The sequence below is a fragment of the Cariama cristata genome, unplaced genomic scaffold (genome assembly GCF_000690535.1).
Source record: "Cariama cristata isolate BGI_N322 unplaced genomic scaffold, ASM69053v1 scaffold13753, whole genome shotgun sequence".
Taxonomy (NCBI): domain Eukaryota; kingdom Metazoa; phylum Chordata; class Aves; order Cariamiformes; family Cariamidae; genus Cariama; species Cariama cristata.
Window position 1 is genome coordinate 27,190 of NW_009609075.1, and position 20,798 is coordinate 47,987.

Here is a 20,798-nt window from a genome sequence, read left to right on the forward strand (position 1 = left end):
AAATGTTTTTCTTCAGCAGATTGTATCTGATCTTCTAGATGCATAGTGAATCAATGGCTTATTGCAGACACAATTTTCAGTTTACTTCCAATTATGTGACATTTGTTGGGTTGTATGATGTCATATGAGGCATAAGTATTTATTTACTACTGTTTTTATTTTTGCTTAATCTTACATTACTTAGCTGCTTGCCCACAATTATTTTCTAAAACTGTATAACAGTTCAGTTTCTCCAAAGGTGAACCACAAAAAAAAAATTAATGGCATCAATGACTATAATTTATTCCTGGAGTAGTAATAGGTACATAGAGTACTTTCCAGCCACGTGTGTTCATTGTTTCAGCTGATGTGATTTACATAGTGAAATATGAGTCTGGCTCATGTAATTGAATGCTACGTCTTGGGCTGCAGGACAATAAATGAGATTAAGCTGTATTACATTTCTGAAGGCAGAATATACAGTTTTTAAAATGGGTGGGTTTTAACATTTAGCTTCAGAAAAGAAGTTACTTTAAAAGTGCACATTTTCTGACTAAACAAGAAGTAGGCTAATGTACATTGGCAATGTTTGTTATCGTAAAATCTAATTAAATTATGATTCATCTAATTGAGAGCTTATCATCTTTGCATTTGTGTCTGTTTTCCAAAGAAGTGTTTCGAACATGCTTTCCTAGTCTGTTTTAAATAATTAGAGTTAAATAAAACTCTAAAAGTAAAAACAGTAGTCTAATTTTAAACTTATGTAGGATTTTATATTCTGTTTCAGTTTTTCAGTTTGATAGTGTTTTTAAACATAAAGTAATTGTCTTTGGGGAAGATCTATAGTGGGCGGGGTGTATACAATTTTTGTATTATACAAAATAGTAAGTAGAATTTATGGGGTTATTAAAGCCTTAGTTTGGCAAACTGCCGTATAGTTGCATCATCCTGTAATCATAATCTTTTTCTGGCTCCTGACCTTACTCTAAGAAATACCATGCTTTTAGTTATCCTTTCACACTTAACTTGTAATTTGATTTTCTTATTAGATTATTAACAGGAAAAAAGGCTTTAACTTTCATATTAAAAATTAATATTCTACAGTCTTATTGCAGCCCCAGCATATGATTCTTCAAATAATCAATATGGATACTCCAGTGTTTGCTAAATGTTCAGTGCTTGTGATTTATAACAAAGGGCTGCTGTTGGATTAATACCCATAGTATTGCACACGTACGATGTGTTTTGTTTTTCCCGTTCTTCACTTTTTTTTTCTAAACAGTCATTTTAAGAAGTGCTCAGCCTTTTTTCAGAACAAATGCTTTGACTTTGCCCTGCTGCTGAATGATGCTGTGCAGAGAAGGCAATGGCAAGGAGTTTGTTGGTTTTGACAGCACCACTAAAAGCATGAAATGTTTCTGAAGGATTGGCAGAGCCTTGTAATAAGGGCTGCAGGAAATGACTGTATTGGGTGTGGAAGAAAGACACTGTCCAGATTTAACACACGAGCTACCGAAATACTTGAAAACAGAGGACAGGAAATGGTATCATAGGATAGGCTAAAATGCTATACAGAACTCCATTGTTTATACACAGTGTTATTGTTCTGAAGCTTAAATTCAGCTCAGAATACTGCAATTTTGGCATATAAAAGGTCACACTGAGAGCCCTAGTGAGTAATAAAGTGCTGTTTGTTATTAGATTAAAAACCAGGCTTTACTTTTTTGGTAACAGTAAGTTCTTTGAATGTTCTGGCATTTTTGCTCAAAATGGAAGATACTGTAACCATTTTTTAGATGTAATTTAGTGAAAATGGTGCTATTTTCTAATAATTTTTCCTCCCTCACATCTGTTTCCAAATCCACTTAATTTTGACTCTGTGCATTGTGCAAGATTTCTCTTGCCATCTGGTGCTATGTAGGCTGTCTATAACTAATGTTTACACTCATTTATAATGGATAGGTATTGATGCATAACTGTATTTAACAAAACCATGATTCTATGAAAACCATCTCACGGAACTTAATTTCTCTTTTTTTTGGCTGGTTGGTTTTTCTGTGTGACCTAGCTGTGACTAGTTTTGTTCTAGCAGTCAAGAGTGTATTTATCTCTAGTATGTATTCTCAGCTCAACTTCTCAGCCACCTTAACAGAATTTTATCACTAACCTAGAAGCATGCAACTAATTCCGCTGTTTTCTGCTGAGGAATGTAGATGCCTTAATCACAAAATGAGTTTTTGCTGTGGTTTTTAATACACAAGGAAGAATGCTGACATAAAAAGCTTTCTCTTCTTTCTGCTGTCTGTGTTCTTTCTTTTCCCCTTAACTTCCGAGTTAAATGGTAGAATTCTCAGAAAGCGTATTCCCATACCTCCCATACAAATGCTTCAGGAAAGTACTAAATTAGAATAACTCCTTCTTGCTCTGTTAACCTTGAAAAACTCAAGGGACATATCAGATCATCCATGTATGGTCAGGCTTTTGGCACAGTAGGAAATCCACAAAGAAAGTAAATCCAGAATTTGAAATCCTGGCTTTAAAGTTGTGAATGTACTGCTCATCCATATGTGAACAAGAATACTGTGGTGGCAAATTCCAGTAAATTCTACCTACTTAGATTTTTTTTTTTCTTTAAAAGCATTTAGCAATAACTGTGTTTGCAAAAGACCTTTATAAAACTCAGTAGACTATCTTCAGATCAACACAAGAGCTTTGCTGTAATTCTGAAATTAATCTGGCTTTTTCCACTTCTAAATTGATAAAACAGTATGTAGAGTTCCATTTATGGTGGATGGGGAAAAGGTGAGGATTGCATTTGGCAGTTCCTGTACCATGTAACAAGGATCAGTAGTAATGAAGGAGACTCCCTCGTTAGCATCCTGCTAAAAAAAACCTGCTGAATTCACACCTAGGTTCTCAACATATGCTGGATAAGTATCTTAGCAGTACCAGTCACCTTTATGAAATGGTGTGCTGTTACTGATATATGTTACTGTTCTTCATTCTGGCTAAGCTTTTAAAAGCATTAAAAATTTTGCTAAAGAAGGTAGAATATGACACTGACAACTTTCTTATTTTAATTGCTTTTAGATTAATATGTACTTAATGGAATAAAATTGGATTGGGTATAGGGGCCTGTTCAAATTAGAATAATAATACAAAATTCATACCAGTGTGGCGCTACAGGCTATTAGAAGAGAATTTCCCACACAGTGAACTTTGTGTAATAGCCCTTTCCCTGAATTGTGACTATAAAGGGTGCTTTCAGAACTGCAATACCTAGTATAAACATAACCTTACTATGAATTGTATTTATTTATACATACACAAGTTGTGTAGTGTGCACTATAAGGTTCCCTGTTGTGAAATTCTCCTCGCTTAACTTTTTTTCATTTGCAGCTAAATAAGGTGTGTGTATTTTGGGAATTGTTGCTATAAATATGATAAAATCATTGGAATGTGGCTTTTAAATTTTTTTCTGAGATACATATTTTTTTTGGTTAACATGATTGGTGCTTTTGTCAGTACAGGAAAACAGAATACTAGGCACTTAACTGTGTTGTCTTGTTTCTTTTTTTCTGATCTGAGTGTAACCTGTGCCTTGAGTGTATTCAGCTTTTGGGGATTTCAGTGCTGAAGCCAGGACCTGCAGGCTTTGGCTTATCTAATTCTAGTTAGAGTGAGTTTCATAGAATCATTATGGTTGGAAGAGACCTCAAAGATCATCAAGTCCAACCGTATACCGGATGCCACCATGCCCACTAAACCCACTAAACCATGTCTTGAAGCGCCACATCTAAACGTTTTTTGAACACCTCCAGGGATGGTGAGTCCACCACCTCCCTGGGGAGCCCGTTTGAATGCCTAACGACTCTTACAGTGAAGAAGTTCTTTCTAATGTCCAGCCTAAACCTCCCCTGGCACAACTTGAGACCATTATCAGAATAAGGTAGAGAACAACCTGTGTAAAATAAATCGGTGGGCATAGATGACATGGATATCTGTGTCTAGAACTTGGAATGAATCTGAAGGGAAAGGAGTTGTTCCCATTATTGTTGCCAAGTATAATAATCAGGCAGTATATATTTTTGAGACTGAAATTAATTTATTTAGAGAATAGGTACTGGAGTCCTGCGGATCTTGAAGATCTTTGTAGAATATATTTTAGAAACAGAGACTTTAAAGAGCTAGGTTTTTTTATTCTCACGGACAACAATTCAGTGTAGTTCATGTTCTGTGAGGGTGGGGATGAAGTGGGGTTGTGTAAAAGCACACACTTTTTTGCAAGCTCAGCCTGGAGGAACTTGAAAGGGCAAAATAAAAACCCACAACAGATGTGATTAGAAATAGTTCTTAGGCAATATGCTCTTCTCAGCGTTTAAGCTGCCACAGTGTGCCCTTGAGGTGATATTACCTTTATGTATTGATCTAGTGAAAGTGGTTTTTGTTTGTTTGATTATTCAATACTGTGTCTCTTGTGAGAAGTTTGTTGTTGGAAGTTTTACAAAAGAAATATTTCGTAACTTGCTCATGTGCCGCAAACTTTTGTATTGCTACTTCTCTTCAGTCTTACGGTATATTTGCTTTTCCTTTTTCAGGAAATGGGTTTGTGAATTCTCGAGCTTCACCAAGTCTACTTGGAACTACTGGTGGTGGGAACGGCTTAGGCAAAGTCATGCCTACAAAGTCTCCACCTCCACCTGGAGGAGGTAATCTTGGAATGAACAATCGCAAACCGGACCTCCGTGTTGTCATCCCACCCTCCAGCAAGGGTATGATGCCACCATTGGTAAGTTAAAACATTTATTCTATGACTGGTTTTGTGAAAATGAAGTGTTCTGTCCACATGCGCAGGGAGAAACTCTCTCATCTGCTTACCATAGGTTACAGTAATAGAAAGGTGTTTGTATTCTGAAATTTCACTAACGAAAATCTAAGTTGTAAGTTGTTACCTTGGGAGAAGTTAAATTCGTAAGGAATTGTTTTTCTTTTTGTTTGAGTGCAATCCTAGAGACATAGACTGGGATTCTGTTGTTTTGATTTGACATCTCACTGACTGAGAACTTTGTTGGTTTGAAGGATGTGGGTTTTAGAAAGGGTTATGCATTATTCTGTGGAGGAGTGGCTGATCTTATTGGTGATGTGAATTGTATTAACGTGCCCTAAAGCACACTTTGTACCTGTTTTTCCTGGGTCATAATGGTTGTGGGATGTAAAATGTAGCTTCAGTGGTAATGATGGTCTGAGAGAAATGCTTGTTTGCTGTGGTGTGCTGGAATGCAATCTTGTTTTTCCTATAGTGGATGTCACGTCTTCGATGAAGGCATAAAAGAGTAATGAGGACCAAGCTCAGTCCCTGTTTGTGTACTTTTCAGTACTACTGTGCAGTTTGGCATGTTGGTAATAATGTTTGTTCAGCCTAGATTGGGAATAGCACGCGAGTTTCGTGTCAGGCATGAGGCAACCACAGCGTGGAGACCAGAACAGGTCTTTCAGGAAGAGTTGCTCCATTTTTCCTTTAATTTGGCTGGCCAGATCCTTTGGTCTTAGTCTTTCACTGTCGTGTAGAAATTTTAAACATCTATGTGTACATTTTCTGTTCTGTGTGTATGGAAGAATGAACCATAACCAAGAGGAGCAGGATATAAACAATACAAGTACTCTCTGGATATTTCTGTTTGTTTTTAACATACTGCAAGTGCTTACATTTGTTACTTGTATTCGTGATGAATAATGCAAAATTAATCCAAGTAACAAAAGCTATAATTATCCTCAAAGTAATGATTATTGAAGCTTTAGTTTTTTCTAGGAATCCTGAAGCGTAGAAGATATAGGAAATAAACTGACTATTGAAGTGAAAATTACACTTTTAAATTAATTCGAAATAGATAAAGAGGAGGATCTTGTTAATGCAGTTCTAGTGTTAGTAGTGTCTAGTACCTATTTACTGTTGTGTTGTTAAGAACAATGTAATACTCAATTTAGGTTTTGTCTGTCTTTTTGAGGAAATTGGGAAGAGATTTCAGAGTAGAGATACTGGGGATGGTATGATGGTTGTACGTGAAAAAGACTTTGTTACTGAGCTGGATGTTTATTGGATCAGTCCAACCAGAAACTGCTGTGCTCTGTATCTACATGTGTTATCAACGTGTAGCTGTGTCCTTGTTTTTACTAAGCTCTTTCTGCACTACTTTTTGCCAAAGCGTGTGTTCTTTCAGTACGGTATTTTTTAATTGGCTTGAATTATGTAAAGTATTATGCTTCCTAGTAGTAGTATTTACAGAATCAGGTGGCAAATTCACATTACTAATGAAAATAAACAAAAAACCTGAAGCACAAATGTGACGTTTTCTTACATTTTTGAAAGCAATGCTAATTTTAGTAACTGTGTTATCCCTCTTGTTTGCTGAGTACAGTCGGAGGAGGATGAATTGGAGTTGGTGAGTTTGGGCTACTGTTTGATGAGAGAGCGCAAGATGCTGAAAATGTCTTTTACTACAGCTTTTTAACTGTAGTTTTATTACATATTTTAAATAATTCCAGTGTTCCCTTGGTAGCAGACAAAAATACATTTGTTTTATCAAACTCAAAACCTAACCAATTCAAGTTGAAAACATATCCAAAGTCTAGTGCTTTCCATTTGTAAACTTCTATTTTTTTTTTCCTGAAAATACTTCTGTTTTTCTTGGAGGGAACATTGGAAAAAAGCCTTACAGAGTAACTGTCCATGTGTGTAGGATATTTACTGTCTTTTATGTAAAATACAAATAACCATTTATCATCCTCTAAATTATTGGAATATTTTTAGAACGTGGCTTCACTCATGAAGTTCTTCAGATTGTAACACAAGCCCTGTATTACCTCTCTTATTTTCAAGGAGATTACATCATTGCTGGTGAGGTCACCTTTTTGGAGTTTAGAATTATTTCATCCTGCGTGAGATTATCAAACCACAGGGGTGTTCCCTGTTTACCAAAATGAACAGAGAATTGCAAATGAATAATTCTACCTTTTTTCCAGTGGAAAGATATTCTGCTTTTGAAAGGAAACTCTTGGGATTTGTCTTTTTTTCCAAAAGGTTTTAACATTTGGCATTCTGTCTGGAAAATAACGTAAGGCTAAAATAATTCGTAACTTATTTTTAGAGCAATTTGCAAATTGTTTAGCTGCTGAAGCAGAAGATGCTGCATCAGAGTGCGATTGTAAAGATACACAAAAAGTCAGCGTGTTACATGCCCTGATCTGTTTTTGAACATGGACCTGTTGCTAATACGAGGCTCTAATTGCATGAAAGCATGGAAAATGTAGTGATCTAGATAAACTTCTTGATGAATGCATGCTGTTGGTTGATTTTTACCTTAAACGTGAGCAACAGATTTACAAAAATAAGGGGAAATGATTTTTGAAAGTCAGTATGGAAGTTTTTAAGGTTTATTGGAATGACTTGCTAATTGAGCAGTTAAACAGCTGTCGCGCATGTTCTTCTCACCTTTATAGAGAAGTGTCTGGTTTCCAGTGCGAGAGGTGAAGCGCTAATTCAACGTAAAAACACTTAATCAAAATATCATTGCAATTGGAATTAATGCAAAAACCCTTGAATTAAGGTATTTCCTACCCACTAAAACGCGGTGCTGGTTGCAGCGTGACCTGGCGCGCCTTGCGGCAGGCGGGTTGGTTCATGGGTACTGCGGGGAGCGCGGGCCCTCTAGTGGTTTTGGAACCTGGCCTCCTCTGGTAGGGGAAGGCAGCTCCCACAAAGAAAATGCAGTAGTGTCTTCCTCAGACGGGGTAAAGAAATCTGAAGTACACCTGCAATGCTACGTCTCTTATTATGCTAATTTCTGGTACTAATTCCAGTGCTAGAAAGCAGTTCCAAATCATGTCTGTGAACATTCATTCTCTGGTTGGAACTGAGCAGTGAATATGAAAACCAGATACGAACAGTTGCGTAGCATGAAATAAAGATATTGAATTCTTCCTGTTTCTGCTATCGTTTGCACAAGTTTAAAAAATAATTTAAAAATTCCTGAAACTTGTCATGAATCTTTGGCTGAACCTGTGAGTACAACAAGTATTAGACACATCTAAATTTCTTAGTGTCTTTGTATGGCTGAGTGTTAAGGAATTATATTCAGAAATAAATTACCTCAGAAAACCACCTTTATTAACTACTCAAAAAAAAAAAAAAACCAAAACAACAACCGATGGGGAAATCCTTTGGTCTGGATTGTTTCCCACTGTACTCCTCTTAACTTTTCCATTATACAGTAATCCCAACTTTATAGGCTGCCATCCAAGAAAGCTTTGGAAAAAGGTCAATTCCTGACATAAAAATTTGCACTAATAACATATCTTTATGCCAGATAAACTTGGTCTAGCAGACATTTTCAGAAGTACATAAGTGATTTAAAGGGATAAATTACACAGAAATCAGTGGGACTTTGACTTAGAGCTTTGAAATCTGGGAGCTCTGAAGCAGAGTGGGGCCATCTGCTGAACAAATGCCGAAGAGCCACCTCCAGATCCTTGCAAGGCTCAAAGGTGGGCTTTCAAGAGCAGCCAGACAAAAGAGAGATCAGAAGCTGGTAGCCAGTGGAAAGTTGTAGCTAATTTTAATATGGTAGCTGTGGTATACTTTTCTCCTTAAATTGGAAAGATACAGGGCAAGGATTGATAACCCTCAATTCATCTTCACAAGTTGCACCTTAAAATTGAATACAGCCCTGTTTCTGTACCTACTTGTTCCATTATTATAAAGGGAATCATGCATTTTTAATACTGCTTGCGCTCTCAAGGTCAGAGTGGAGGAAAAAAAAAAGTGCTGCAGATACTGAAATACTTGTACACCTGTCTGAAATAAGGAAAAAGTAGTAGTAGCTTCAGTCTTGTAAAGGTAGGAAATGGAACTCTGCAGTGAAAAACTGCATTCAGAGTTAGGGGCTTGCTTTAAAAACATATTTTCAGCAGTTTGAAATCCAGCTCCCTTAATCGGGAGTGGTTCTCTTAAGAATGTAGAAATACAGGGTGGAGAGACGACTTCTACTCCTAGTATTTTTAAGACTTCTGTAGGTAAAACTAAGTATCTATTGTTTAAAAATAAAAAATGTAGCATTTTCTGTTCTTGACGGTATTTGGCATGGCAAAATGGTGTTGAACAACATATTTTGAAGAAATATTTAAAGTTGATTCCATGAAGAAGTACGTTCTGTGACAGAGCAGCTCTGGCAGTGTTCACCGCAGTATTTAATACAAAGTTTTCTAAACAGCACATTCAGTTGAAGAGCTTAATTAGAGTGATACGTTTGCTACAGATGTTCATTTTGGTATATGGGAAAGACAGACTGTTATTCAAAAGTCACATTGTGCCTACAGTTAGATAATCTGAGACAATCTAGTTTAGCTGTTTTTCCTGTCAAAAAGCACGGTTGCTCTGTGTGAACTCAAATGTCATTTGTTTTTAAACATATCTGCTTTATAACAAGTACTCTACCAGTTTCTCAGGAACCATGGGAACAGCAAGATTATTTTATCACTGAAGTCTTATCAACACAAATTTAGATGATTTCTGTGTTCCTTTCAGGACAGGTGTAGTCAGCACAGTGTCAAAACTGGCAGCTAAAATTTTGAAAATTGGATAAACAACTAGGAAGTGGGAGACTCTTTTCTGGTGGAACTGCACCAAACCATCTGCACTAAAACCCCTTTAAAAAATAAGACTAAAAACTCTTAAATCACTTAAGAACTTCTGAGAATTGTTGTGTATATCCTTAAGAAATTGCGTTTATTTTTATGTCCTACAACTCTAACACCATTGAAATCTGCATGCACGGGAAGTGGACCAGTGAGTCTTAATTAATTTTTCATTTCAGTTTGCTGTGATCATTTTGGTTGTCTTGAAAAGTTTTGGCTTGCTTAGAAAAATCTATCCTGACAAGAAGGATGTATTTGTAACTAAAAAAAAAAGGGCAGAGAAACACATTTTAATTGAATGCTGTTTTTATATTAGCACTTGATTTTTTTTTTCCCCCCATTGTTCTAACTGATATCACAAGACATGTTGTTATTTTTAATCATTTCTAGAATACCCAAAGGATAAGTAGTTCTCAGTCTACACAGCCTCTTGCTACCCCTGTGGTGTCTGTGACAACTCCAAGCTTGCCTCCGCAGGGACTGGTGTATTCGGCCATGCCTACTGCCTACAACACTGGTAAGCATTGTTTTTAATAAGGGGCTTGATTTGTCAGATGTACAAGGCTTTTGTGATTCATAAGCCCAGAAAATTTGCATTTCTGTGACACTTCACTTTATTTTCCTATTCAGTTCAAATGAAGCCTCTTATTCATCAAAAATGAGCCTTTAGCTTGTAAAATGTGTAAATGTTGAGACTTACATCGGGAAGAAGCTTTCAGTCAGGTTGCACACAGCTGAATACAGAGAAATGCACAATAAAATGCATTGCTTACAGCAGTAGTATTCAAACTATCCATCTGAGAACTGAAATGCCTCCCATTTAAGCAGTAGTTGATGCTTCAGAGCATACTGTCCCTTTCGTTCTGCTCTGCTCAGCTCCAGCAGCAGGAGGAAAACGGATTCTGCTGGGGTTTTCCATTTACAAAAAAGCCCAGATGTATAAAGCCCAGATAGGGCCTTCTCCCCTTCACTAGTTTTGTCAAGAGTGAGGTTGGGGAAAGCATTGTCTGCGTTTCACCATTGCGAGTCTCTATTATCTGAAAGACCTTAAAACTACTTTGTATCAAAGCTGGGTGTGATGCAAGGAATATGGTAATACAAGTGATATTTGGTTTGCCGATTTAGAAAGTAGTTCGTGATGTGGTGCATCCTACTTTGTCTCCATACCAATAGAGATAATTTTGACTTCAGTCTCAAGGTTCTTTATATGTTACAGACCCTGTATGTAATCAGTGAAGGAATTTTTGTAATCATTTCCTTGAAAGGCTGTGGCCTTGATGGTGTGAGGTTGATTACCATTGATCTGTGATGCATAGTTTAATTTTCAAATGCACCTGCAGAGAAACTACATCGCAGATAAGTGTTGATAAATTTTGTGAGTCAGAGTTAAAATAGCTATTTGTTAAAACTAAAAAGGAAAACAAAGGAAATAAATTCCCCAGTTCACTGTTCTTTTTAGATGAAGTCTAGTTAAGACATTCAAATGTAAAATGCTATAATTTGTTAAAATAGGAATTTCTGAACTGGGGACCACTGTGTTGTCAATGTTAAGTCTTATTTGGTAGGCTTTCAAATTCTAAAACAAAACAAAAAAAATCTTGCTTCTCTCTTCTGCAATGATAGCTCTTAGGAATAGAGCTGCACTAGAGAGCTTGCATTTATAGCTGATCAACTCTGGCTAGACAGAAGTGCCTAAGAGGAGTATTCTTTTCTTTTTATGAATCTAGGAAGATCCACACCTCTGTAGAAGGAGATTCCCCAGTAGCATTTCTTCCCTTGACCTGTATCTTCTTTGGCTATACAGAAGTAGCTGGCAGGCATGAGATGCTCAGAAGCCTGGGAGGCAGTGGAGGGCATACTAGGAAGGAATAAGTCACTTTTCCTTAAGGGGCCACTGTGTTGGATTTACGTGGCAAGATTTTGGTGGTGGAGGGGAAAGGGGACGGGGACACACGCATGCTGCAGGGGTGGCTTCTCTAAGAACAGGTCAGGAGCTGCCCCAGTGTCAGACAGAACACGTTTCAGCTGGCTTCAAAATGTACCTGCTGCTGCCCGAAGCTGAGCCCGTCAGCAACGCTGGTGGCACCTCTGTGATAAATATATTTAAGAAAGTGTCAAAACCACTGTGCTGGTCTATTGTCAGTGACCTGATGTTCTTACTCTTGTGCAAAAAGGTCAGGACAAATCCAAAAAAAAACTTCAAGGTTTGTAGAAAATGGCCAAAGCCTGAGTGATAGAGGTTTCGTCATTATCTTAGTTTTCTGCAAGGATGGGCACCATCAGAAGTCTATAACATTGGAAGGTAGAATAGATAGAGCAGCCATCCATTCATACTGATTTCCCCCCCAAGAAAGATGGGATCTTTTTACATTTTCTCCGCTTTTTTTTAACTTTGGAAGTCTTCACGACGTTTTTACTTTAGGCTTGTAGCTGTCTTCCAGCCAAACACCTTGCATCTTTTTGTATTTGTATCGTTTTGTATTAACGTGCTCACTAACTGATACTTCCTATCCTTCAGCCACTTTCGGCATTGGTTTGCATCAGAGGCACTGCCCCCAGGCAGTTACTGGGAGGCACGAGGTCTGCATTTTGAGGGACTGTTCAGTCACCAGCAACAGTAAATACACTGCAGTAGCACCTAGCTAAGTTGTTGAACATTTATGTAAATAATCGCTACCCTGAGGGGGGGTTTAAAGCCTAAAGAAATACATGAAGGAGAAGATGGGGTTGCAATAACAGTATAATGAGCTGAGCGAAAAATTGTGTTTGGTGAGTTGTTTTGGATTATAAGCTTAAGTATGAATTTGCTGGATGTACACAGATCTTGGTTTGATGCTTGCCACAAAGATTGTTTATATATTGCACTTAATGGCTGTTTAAAGTAAACAGATAGTTCTGGTCCCTGCTCAGAAGACCCGCATTGAGTTTTACCTGTCACCTAACAAATCCCTTCATTCTCTTAGGCAGTCTGACGTTGTTTCAGGAGACAGTGTTGTATGCATCCCTCATCCAGAATAACCTGTAAGGTGAAGGATAAAACATCAAAATATGAGAGAGGATGTAGTCTGAATCTCGGGAAGCTGCAAAGAATTGAAACTGGTGTCCTGTGCAATGGACAAGTGCTGTTATCACTGGGATGTGATTTTAAAAACCAGTCCATTTCCTTTGATAATGTCATAATTTGTGAAAGGCTTTTAGCCTAAAGTGTTTTTCAGACACTTTAAAATTCTTTCTATTAGATTGAGCCTTTCGGGGGATTTGCAAAAAGAAATTTGATGTTGAAACTAAATTGTCATCTGGGTATTGTCAGGGTAGTCACCACTTATGTAGCAATTTCAGTTCTGCAGTTCAAGGACTGAGATAAAATTTAGATACCTGCATTGTTTTTCTGGATTTATATGGGTTTTTTTCTGGACTGGAGGGGAAAGATTCAGCTCTTAGATCCTTAATTAAAATGTTGGATATCAGTTTTGCACAAATAGGCTATTTTAAATAATTTGTTTTGCTGGGGAAGTATTCTTTCTGCAGATTACTGGAGGATGGGCCAGAACGAACTGAGTTACTTGTTCTAAAACAGTCTAGGCATTTTTAAAAAAATACTCAAAACCCACAGAGACCAGTTAAATAGTAACTTACACTTGAGCAGAGCATATCTAGCCATAAATTATATTACTGGCTTTAGGTCAGTTATTTTGCAAAGGCACAAACTTTAAAACTATTTTGTTGTTAGGGTCACAGCAGTAATGGTTTCCATCATGTAGAGGGCACTCTTTTGTCTGAACAACTTTTCCATCTTGCATCAAGTCACTCATGTATAGAAATTGATGTGCTGATTTTACTGCTAGCAGGTAGAAAATTAGGGAGATGATAATGCAGCTACTTGTGTAGTGGTATATGTATTCTTTGGAAAAGTATCTCTTCAAACCTCTGTCATCAGACACGTTCTGTCTAAAGTACCAGAAGTTAATTGTCCATTTTCATAAAAGCTATAATTGCAAAGAAAAAAAAATACATGGAAACTGAATTCCTATAAACATTTTCTTCAAGTCTGCTCTTACAGAAATCCCACTGGCACAGAACAGCACATCCATCTCAAGTGTTTACATTTACTACACTTGCGGGTTGTCATAGGTCTGGCTGCTTTGAAGGTTGAGTCCTAGTCATCGGAGGGCTGGTTTTAGTTTTTATTTTAGTTTTTATTTTGGTCTTGCAAAAGGGCTTTGGGTCAGTCAGCTTGGGAAAAATCTTTCCGAATCTGTGCAGAAGTACTTGTGAGGGTTTTTCAGAGTTCCAATAAAAATGCTAACTGAGAAGAAACGAAACAAAAAAAGGCAGCTTACGTAGCTTCACCTGCGGGGGTGCAGCTGGGATTCCCAAGATCTTCAGGAAGATTCTTGCAGTGATGTGTGTGCACCTCTGAAAAGCACGATACCCTGCTGGCACTGGGCTCTCTCTCCTTTGTAGGCTGTTAAAAGGGAGACCAAGAAGTTGTCCACAGCAACCAAGCTGGTGGATGGGAATGGGGAAATCGTTCAAGAAAGCTTATCTCAAGAGAGATAAATCATAATGATGTTGTCATGTTAGGATAATGCTAAAACAAACAAACAAACCAACCAACCTACCAACCCCCCCCCCCCAAAAAAAAAAAAAAAAACACAGACAAACAAAAACCACAGAACAAAAACCCCCAAAATAAAACCTAAACACAAACCAAAGCAAAACACAAACCATACTTAAGCAGAATTTTTGGTTCATCTGCTGGCAGTATAAAGTAAGTTTGGCTGCTAGCATTTTGTCGCATTCTCAAGAGACTAGAAATTATTTTAAGGAAGCTGTATTACAAAATAATTAAAAGCAGAGGAGTGTTTGCTGAAAGAAAAGCATGAGTGATAATGATAAAGTGAAAATTATTTCACCTGTGAATGAAGTGAGAACTGTCTAAGCATTATGGCCTAGCCAAAACTAACAGCTGGTCATTGACTGTTGATTAGGAATATATTGTATTTTCTACTATCTGTTTAAGTTGTCTTTCTAAATAATCACATTTTTTGCTTTAAATAAAGAGATTTCTTTTTGTTTATTTGGTACAGAGATGACAGTTTAATCAGACATAAAGTAAGGAGTGAAATGATTGTGGGGAGGGGGCAGAATGTGATGCGTTACAGTAGGACTGCACAAATGGAGTGGACGGAGGGGTCACTAAGGTTCCCAGTTGCCTTTGGTCATCCCATCCCATCAGCACCCAGCCCCTGCCTGTGCCTCCCCACCCAGAGTGCGGCTGCGCCTTGTCTGACAGACTGCTGGCTCCCATCTGGGAACTGAACCAGAGTCAGGATGTCTGTAGTAAATTCAGTGCAAGAAACACCATTCCTTTCTAACGACTTGCGTGAATTCTTCCCGTTTTGTTTCATTTTGAGATTTCCATGCGAATGAAAGTCTTCAAAAATGCAAATACTTGTCTTACTGTAAGATGCATGTGTATATATAAAAATGCATAAATATGTTGTACCTGTGGGTTTAGAAGAAGCTGTATGAGACAGCAACATGTTAGGTGTTGAAAGCAGAATGCAAAAAATTGTCATTTGGAGGCTTATGTCCTGTTAAACTCCTTGTGAAGTTAGGGAGGACTGCTGCCAGACTTCAAAGTTTTTGCATTTGTACTCCTTTGGGTCACTTGCCTTTATTCGTTTTGGGCAGAAAGCCTTTGTATTTGTGTGTGTGTGCACGTGTATCACACATACTCTTATCTATGTGTTTTTTATATATATATATGCACACATGGATGTATATAGAAAAAAATAAATCTATGAACTATTTTCTTCTTTATTTGTTTTTTCCTCTTAGATTACTCCTTGACTAGTGCAGACCTGTCTGCCTTGCAGGGATTTAACTCCCCGGGAATGCTGTCCTTAGGGCAGGTGTCTGCCTGGCAGCAGCACCATCTCGGTCCGGCAGCCCTCAGCTCTCTTGTGTAAGTACATCCGGTAACGTCTCGGTACTGCACCCGATCGGGAACTTTAGCCGCTTCAAGCTGAATAATCTGCACTGGGGAATATTTAGCACAAAACCATTTTAATTTCTTGTCTGCTGGTGACGGTGCATTGCCTTTCAGGGTTGCTCCTTGGCTGCAAAAGCATTCGTCTTTCATGTTGTTTGTCCCTTTTGTCCGTTCAGTCCTCAAGCTGACAAGCTCTGTCCCTGCAGGCCCAGCTTCTTACAAAGGAGTCACCTGTGTGATGAGCTGAAATGTTTGGAAATAGGAAATTATTTTTCTTTGGTTTAACTTCTATAAATGCAGTTCAGACCTTTAATTAATGCCTTTTTTTCAACTTTGTTTCTTCACTTCAGTAAGTCACATTTATTTACATACTCATTTTGCGGGTGTTGAACTGCAAGACCACACTATCACACAGACGCATGCATTGTCACTTTTCCTTTTGTCGTGTTTTCTTATTTCTACCTTTTGGTTTTCTTTTTCCCAGTACTGGCAGCCAGCTATCTCAGGGTTCAAATTTATCCATTAATACCAACCAAAACATCAACATAAAATCTGAACCAATTTCACCTCCCCGGGACCGCGTAACTCCCTCTGGGTTCCCGCAACAGCAGCCGCAACCGCAGCAGCAGCAGCAGCAGCAGTCGCGTCAGGAAATGGGTCGCTCTCCCGTTGACAGTCTCAGCAGCTCCAGCAGCTCCTACGACGGCAGCGATCGGGAAGACCCAAGGAGTGATTTCCATTCGCCTGTCGTGCTGGGAAGGCCACCGAATTCAGAAGACAGGGAGAGTCCATCGGTAAAACGAATGAGGATGGACACGTGGGTGACATAAACTCGCAGTGTTGCCTCTTCAGTTTTGTGTTCTCAAAAAGAACTGTCCTGACATATCTAAATTTATAAATAAGGACATGAAATAAGTATATTTATATGTATATACATACGTGCATATATATATCTTCACATGCATATATATGTGCTAGTGTGTGTAGCATACACAAAATCATCAGGCACTTAAGACAAACTTCTTGTATAGCTGCAGATGTCCCATGGTAAAACGTAACGGAACAATCCTATAGGTATTGATCTAGTCTGGCACTTACCTGGACTTGTTGTTTTAATAATATAACCTGTTTTGCAAAGGATCATTGTACCCGCATTATAATCCTACCACACTAGATTGCCGAAACCGAGAGGGCTCGCCTGTAGTAACGTCCCTGTGTGTTTTATTCAAGCTGTATGGTTACTTGTAGTTAAGAAATAATGCTTTGTAGCAGCAGAGCAGTAGAAAAGCAGGAAGAAGAAAGCAATACTGTACATAAAATGACCTTTATATTACCCAACCTGGCATGGGTCTCTATTGCAGAGGGTGCATGGAGAAGGGCTGATGCTATAAGAAATAGTAATTAAAAAAAAACAAAAACACAAAAAAACCACAAAAACCCTGTTTTGCACGTGCAAAAAAAAAGTGTATTGGGTCAAAGAAGTGATTTTTTTTTTAATGAGTGAAAGAGAGACATAGAGAACTCGCATGAAATATTCAGAAAATATTAGCCTAGGAAATAGAACGTTAACAAAATAAAATTAATATATTAAGTTATAATTGGAATATGTTTGACAAATTTGTTTTTACGTTCATACCTTTGAAAAATATAGAAACGGATTTTAGCTCATGTATATTTTATATTAAAGAAAACAATACCCTAATGAATTGAAGACTATATATAAAGTTATATACAGTACTTTTGAACACATTCTGCTATGAATTATTTATATAAAAGCTGTATGTTGTAGCTTTTTTGTAGAGTATAGTTTTATCTTATTTTGACTTTCTAGTTTTTGCTTTCAAAGATGAAAAGGAAAAACTTGCAGGCGGAACCTTGGGGGAAAAATAAGCCATGAACACTTAATATGTAAATTTAAATTTGAGCCAAACTCTTTGTGTATATAGCATCCTAAATATATTATCACCTTTGGTGTAAGTACCTATGTATTGTACGTTCACCAGATTAAAAAGTATATTTTTGTGGATTGACGCCAACTTGAAAAAAGGCGAGGTCCTTATTAAGTAGAGTATTCACTGTTTAATATTTACTATTTTGTTAAATATACTGTACTTTCTTTGGATTTTAATTATTATTAATATTATTATCCAGATTTTTCAGAGGGTGTATAAAGGGGTTGTCCCCCTCACTGGTGGTGAATGTGTGCCGTTAAATTGTAATCTCTGTGCTGTATGGTTAAGCTTCATTATACATTTTATATATATGTATATAAATAGCAAAGTGGCAAAAAAAAAAAAATCCGGTGTTAAGTTCATCCTGCATAAATATAAAAAAATCTGTTACAACACATTTTAAGGCATCATTTTAAAGTTGCCTCTTCTGAGGAGGAAAAAAAAAAGAAAATGAAACCAAAACAAAAAAAAAAACCAACCAGTGGAAAAACTTGACCTAATTTCTCATGATAGGGAAATAACACATATCAGATGAGCACAAAAGGTTTTTTTAAGTTGGTAAGTGGTTTGGGATAAAGCCTCAGCCTTGGAAATAAACGTGCCGCTTCCACGAAATAGAGCGAGGAATCCAGAGCCCCATTGTGTGGTAAGGTTTGGTTTTGTAGGTGGATGCGGTAGCACGGTCTTACTGGCAGGGCCTGGCTGCGTTGTGGCCGGAAGGACAAAAACTCCCGGCCACTCGTGGGCCCTGCGGGGGGATTGGTCCGAGCGCTGGGTTTGGGCAGCAAAAACTCTTGGGAGCCAAAACCTCGGCGTTCCGGCTTACACCAGCCTGGTTTGGTGTAGGGAGGGTTCTTGCCCTGCCCAAATCTGGGCTCTCTCTGGGTCCTTCCTCTGCATCTCATCCTCCTGCACGTGGGGAGTGTTCGAGGAACCAAATCTGGTAGATAAAACTTAAGCCTTACTGCTGGTAGTTCTAGTGCTGGGGAAGAAACTGCAGTGCTGTTTTATTATCCAAACTCTGTCAAAGTTATCCCTGATATTCATTACATTTTTGCTTGGGCTTTAATATTTTTTTTTTTCCAATTTTAAAAAAAAATCACTTGATACTGTAACGTAAGAAGTGTGAGAAATGGAAATCCAAGGGGCAGAGCTCTCTCCCCGGCTGCTTGCTTTAACGTGTGGTTGAAGGAGCGTCGCTACCTACACCTTCCACAGCCCATCTCTTGTTGTCATGGCAACTTTAAAAACCCTCCAGGTTTCAGTTCCTTTCAGCCACTTCCCCCTGGGAATTTGGTCTCCATTTATTGTAGTGAGTTAGCGGTTTACAGAAGCAGAGGGGAAAATGAGCCTCGTTCCAATGGCAACTCTGTTTCCGAAGTGACCAAATTCACTTACCGCTTCAGAGAACCTTTTAATGCTCTGGGAAGCTATGTGATTTCTTTTCATTATTTATGCACATATATGAACTTTGCTGTACATCTGAGTGGGAGTTCTGCATTCACATTTACTGTCTATTTTCTTGTGTGCCTTATAAGATGGCTTTGCTGACTGTATCTCAATAGTCTTTATTTCTATGCAGGTTTTTAAAGCAGTACTATTACTGTTTTCTTAAAAAAAAAGCTACATAAGGGTTAGAGTTTGTATTGAAATTGCACCAATGAATTAAAAAAACCACAAACCACACCACCCAGTTGGTTCTGAAGAACTGCGAAGGGGAGCGTTCACTCCTTCCCCCTCGCCCTCCACCAGACTCAGCAGAACAAGTCTTTCCGCAGAGCTCCCCTCAGGGGGAGAATCTCGTGCCACTGAATAAATGGGAATCCTGATTTTTAATAACAAATAATGAACTTTGGAACATACTTTTTTAGGAATTGTAAAAATGTTTTATAAAAAAGAAAAAAAAAGACATAGCACAGATATTTCAACAGGTAAAAAATACTTTTTTTAATTAACTATACTGAATGAAGTTGCAAGTGGATCCAATCCTAGTCTGAACCCACTCAAGTCTGAACCATTTAAGATTTTTATCTCCGTTGTGACAAACCGCCTCTCCATCTTCGAGCTCTCACTATAGTATTTGAAAGTACACGGTATCAGGGATTCGTCAGAGAAAAATGCTTTAGCCTTTCCTTTCACTTAAAGGACACTAATGCATCAGAAACTTGCGAATTACTGTGCGCACAAGAAATACATAGTAAATAAGGAACAAAATAACTCCTAACAATTGATCCTGGGAAGAAGTTGAATCAGAATGTGAAAGAAAGACTTAACAAATGTAAACATTTAAATCTTAGTAGAAACTTTCTTCACTTTGCTGTGCAAGAGAACACTGCTTTGCTATATTTAAAATGGCTTTTTTAAAAGAGATTTATGTATTTGGTAAATGTTTGTAGTCAACAGTTCACAAAGAAGCTGTTCACGGTTTAATGATGATAAGCCGTTTGGCGGCACAAGCTGGACTTTGTTGCCATCCTTGAGACGAATCTTTTAAGAAAAAAAATAAGTTAATCTCGATTTTTTTTTTTCCCTGAATGTGTTGTTTTTTCTTCAATATACAATAAATATTCTAGTGAACTTTTTATCAAATGGTTAAGAAAATGCTAGAGGTTGTTGTAAAATATTTGTATCCTGCATTCACTAAAGTAAAGATACTGGCTTTTACTGTGTACTCTGGCCTCTCTCGTGTTTGCAGAGCACTCGTTCCTGTTTGGCGCCTCTGGAATAGTCCTCAGGCTCAGTGTTGAAGTCCTGGTTTTAAACCGCAGCAGTGACTCTTCTAATCAATGTGGATTTTTTCAGGGATACGTATATTTGTTATTACGTTCAAATTAAGAACTGATGCTCTCTAAGAACTTTATTACAAACCGCTTACAGAAATTTGCAGAAAAAACACGGGTAAATTCAGACTGGTGAACCGAAGGCCAGGCCGCCTTCCCTCCCACTGCCCCTCTCCAGAGGATCGCCTTCCCCTTTGCTGCCCCATTCCCATCGGTGCTGTGTTTTGAAACCAGGAAGGGGCTGGACGGGGGTCTGGAACAAACGGCTTTTGTGCGAGAAGAACCCTGGCAGAGAAAGGCGTTCTGACTTCTCACTCTGTGTGCGGGGGAGATGCCGCAGGGCACTCGGCTTTCTACCAAAAGCGCTCAGCTGGGCGACAGCACAGTCAGGGAGTGGTA

The 20,798-nt window shown here is 38.1% G+C and overlaps 1 protein-coding gene across 1 annotated transcript in view; it reads left to right on the plus strand.

The window, feature by feature from the left end:
• MEF2A (myocyte enhancer factor 2A) overlaps positions 1–17,079 on the plus strand; it is a 44,067-nt gene extending 26,988 nt beyond the window's left edge. Inside the window, exons 6-10 of the mRNA XM_009697411.1 lie at positions 4,578–4,768; positions 6,396–6,419; positions 10,060–10,186; positions 15,514–15,640; positions 16,152–17,079. Of these exons, the coding sequence (XP_009695713.1) occupies positions 4,578–4,768; positions 6,396–6,419; positions 10,060–10,186; positions 15,514–15,640; positions 16,152–16,497 (815 nt within the window). The 3' untranslated portion in view covers positions 16,498–17,079. The remainder of the gene's footprint in view (positions 1–4,577; positions 4,769–6,395; positions 6,420–10,059; positions 10,187–15,513; positions 15,641–16,151) is intronic.
• Positions 17,080–20,798: the final 3,719 nt, after the last annotated feature.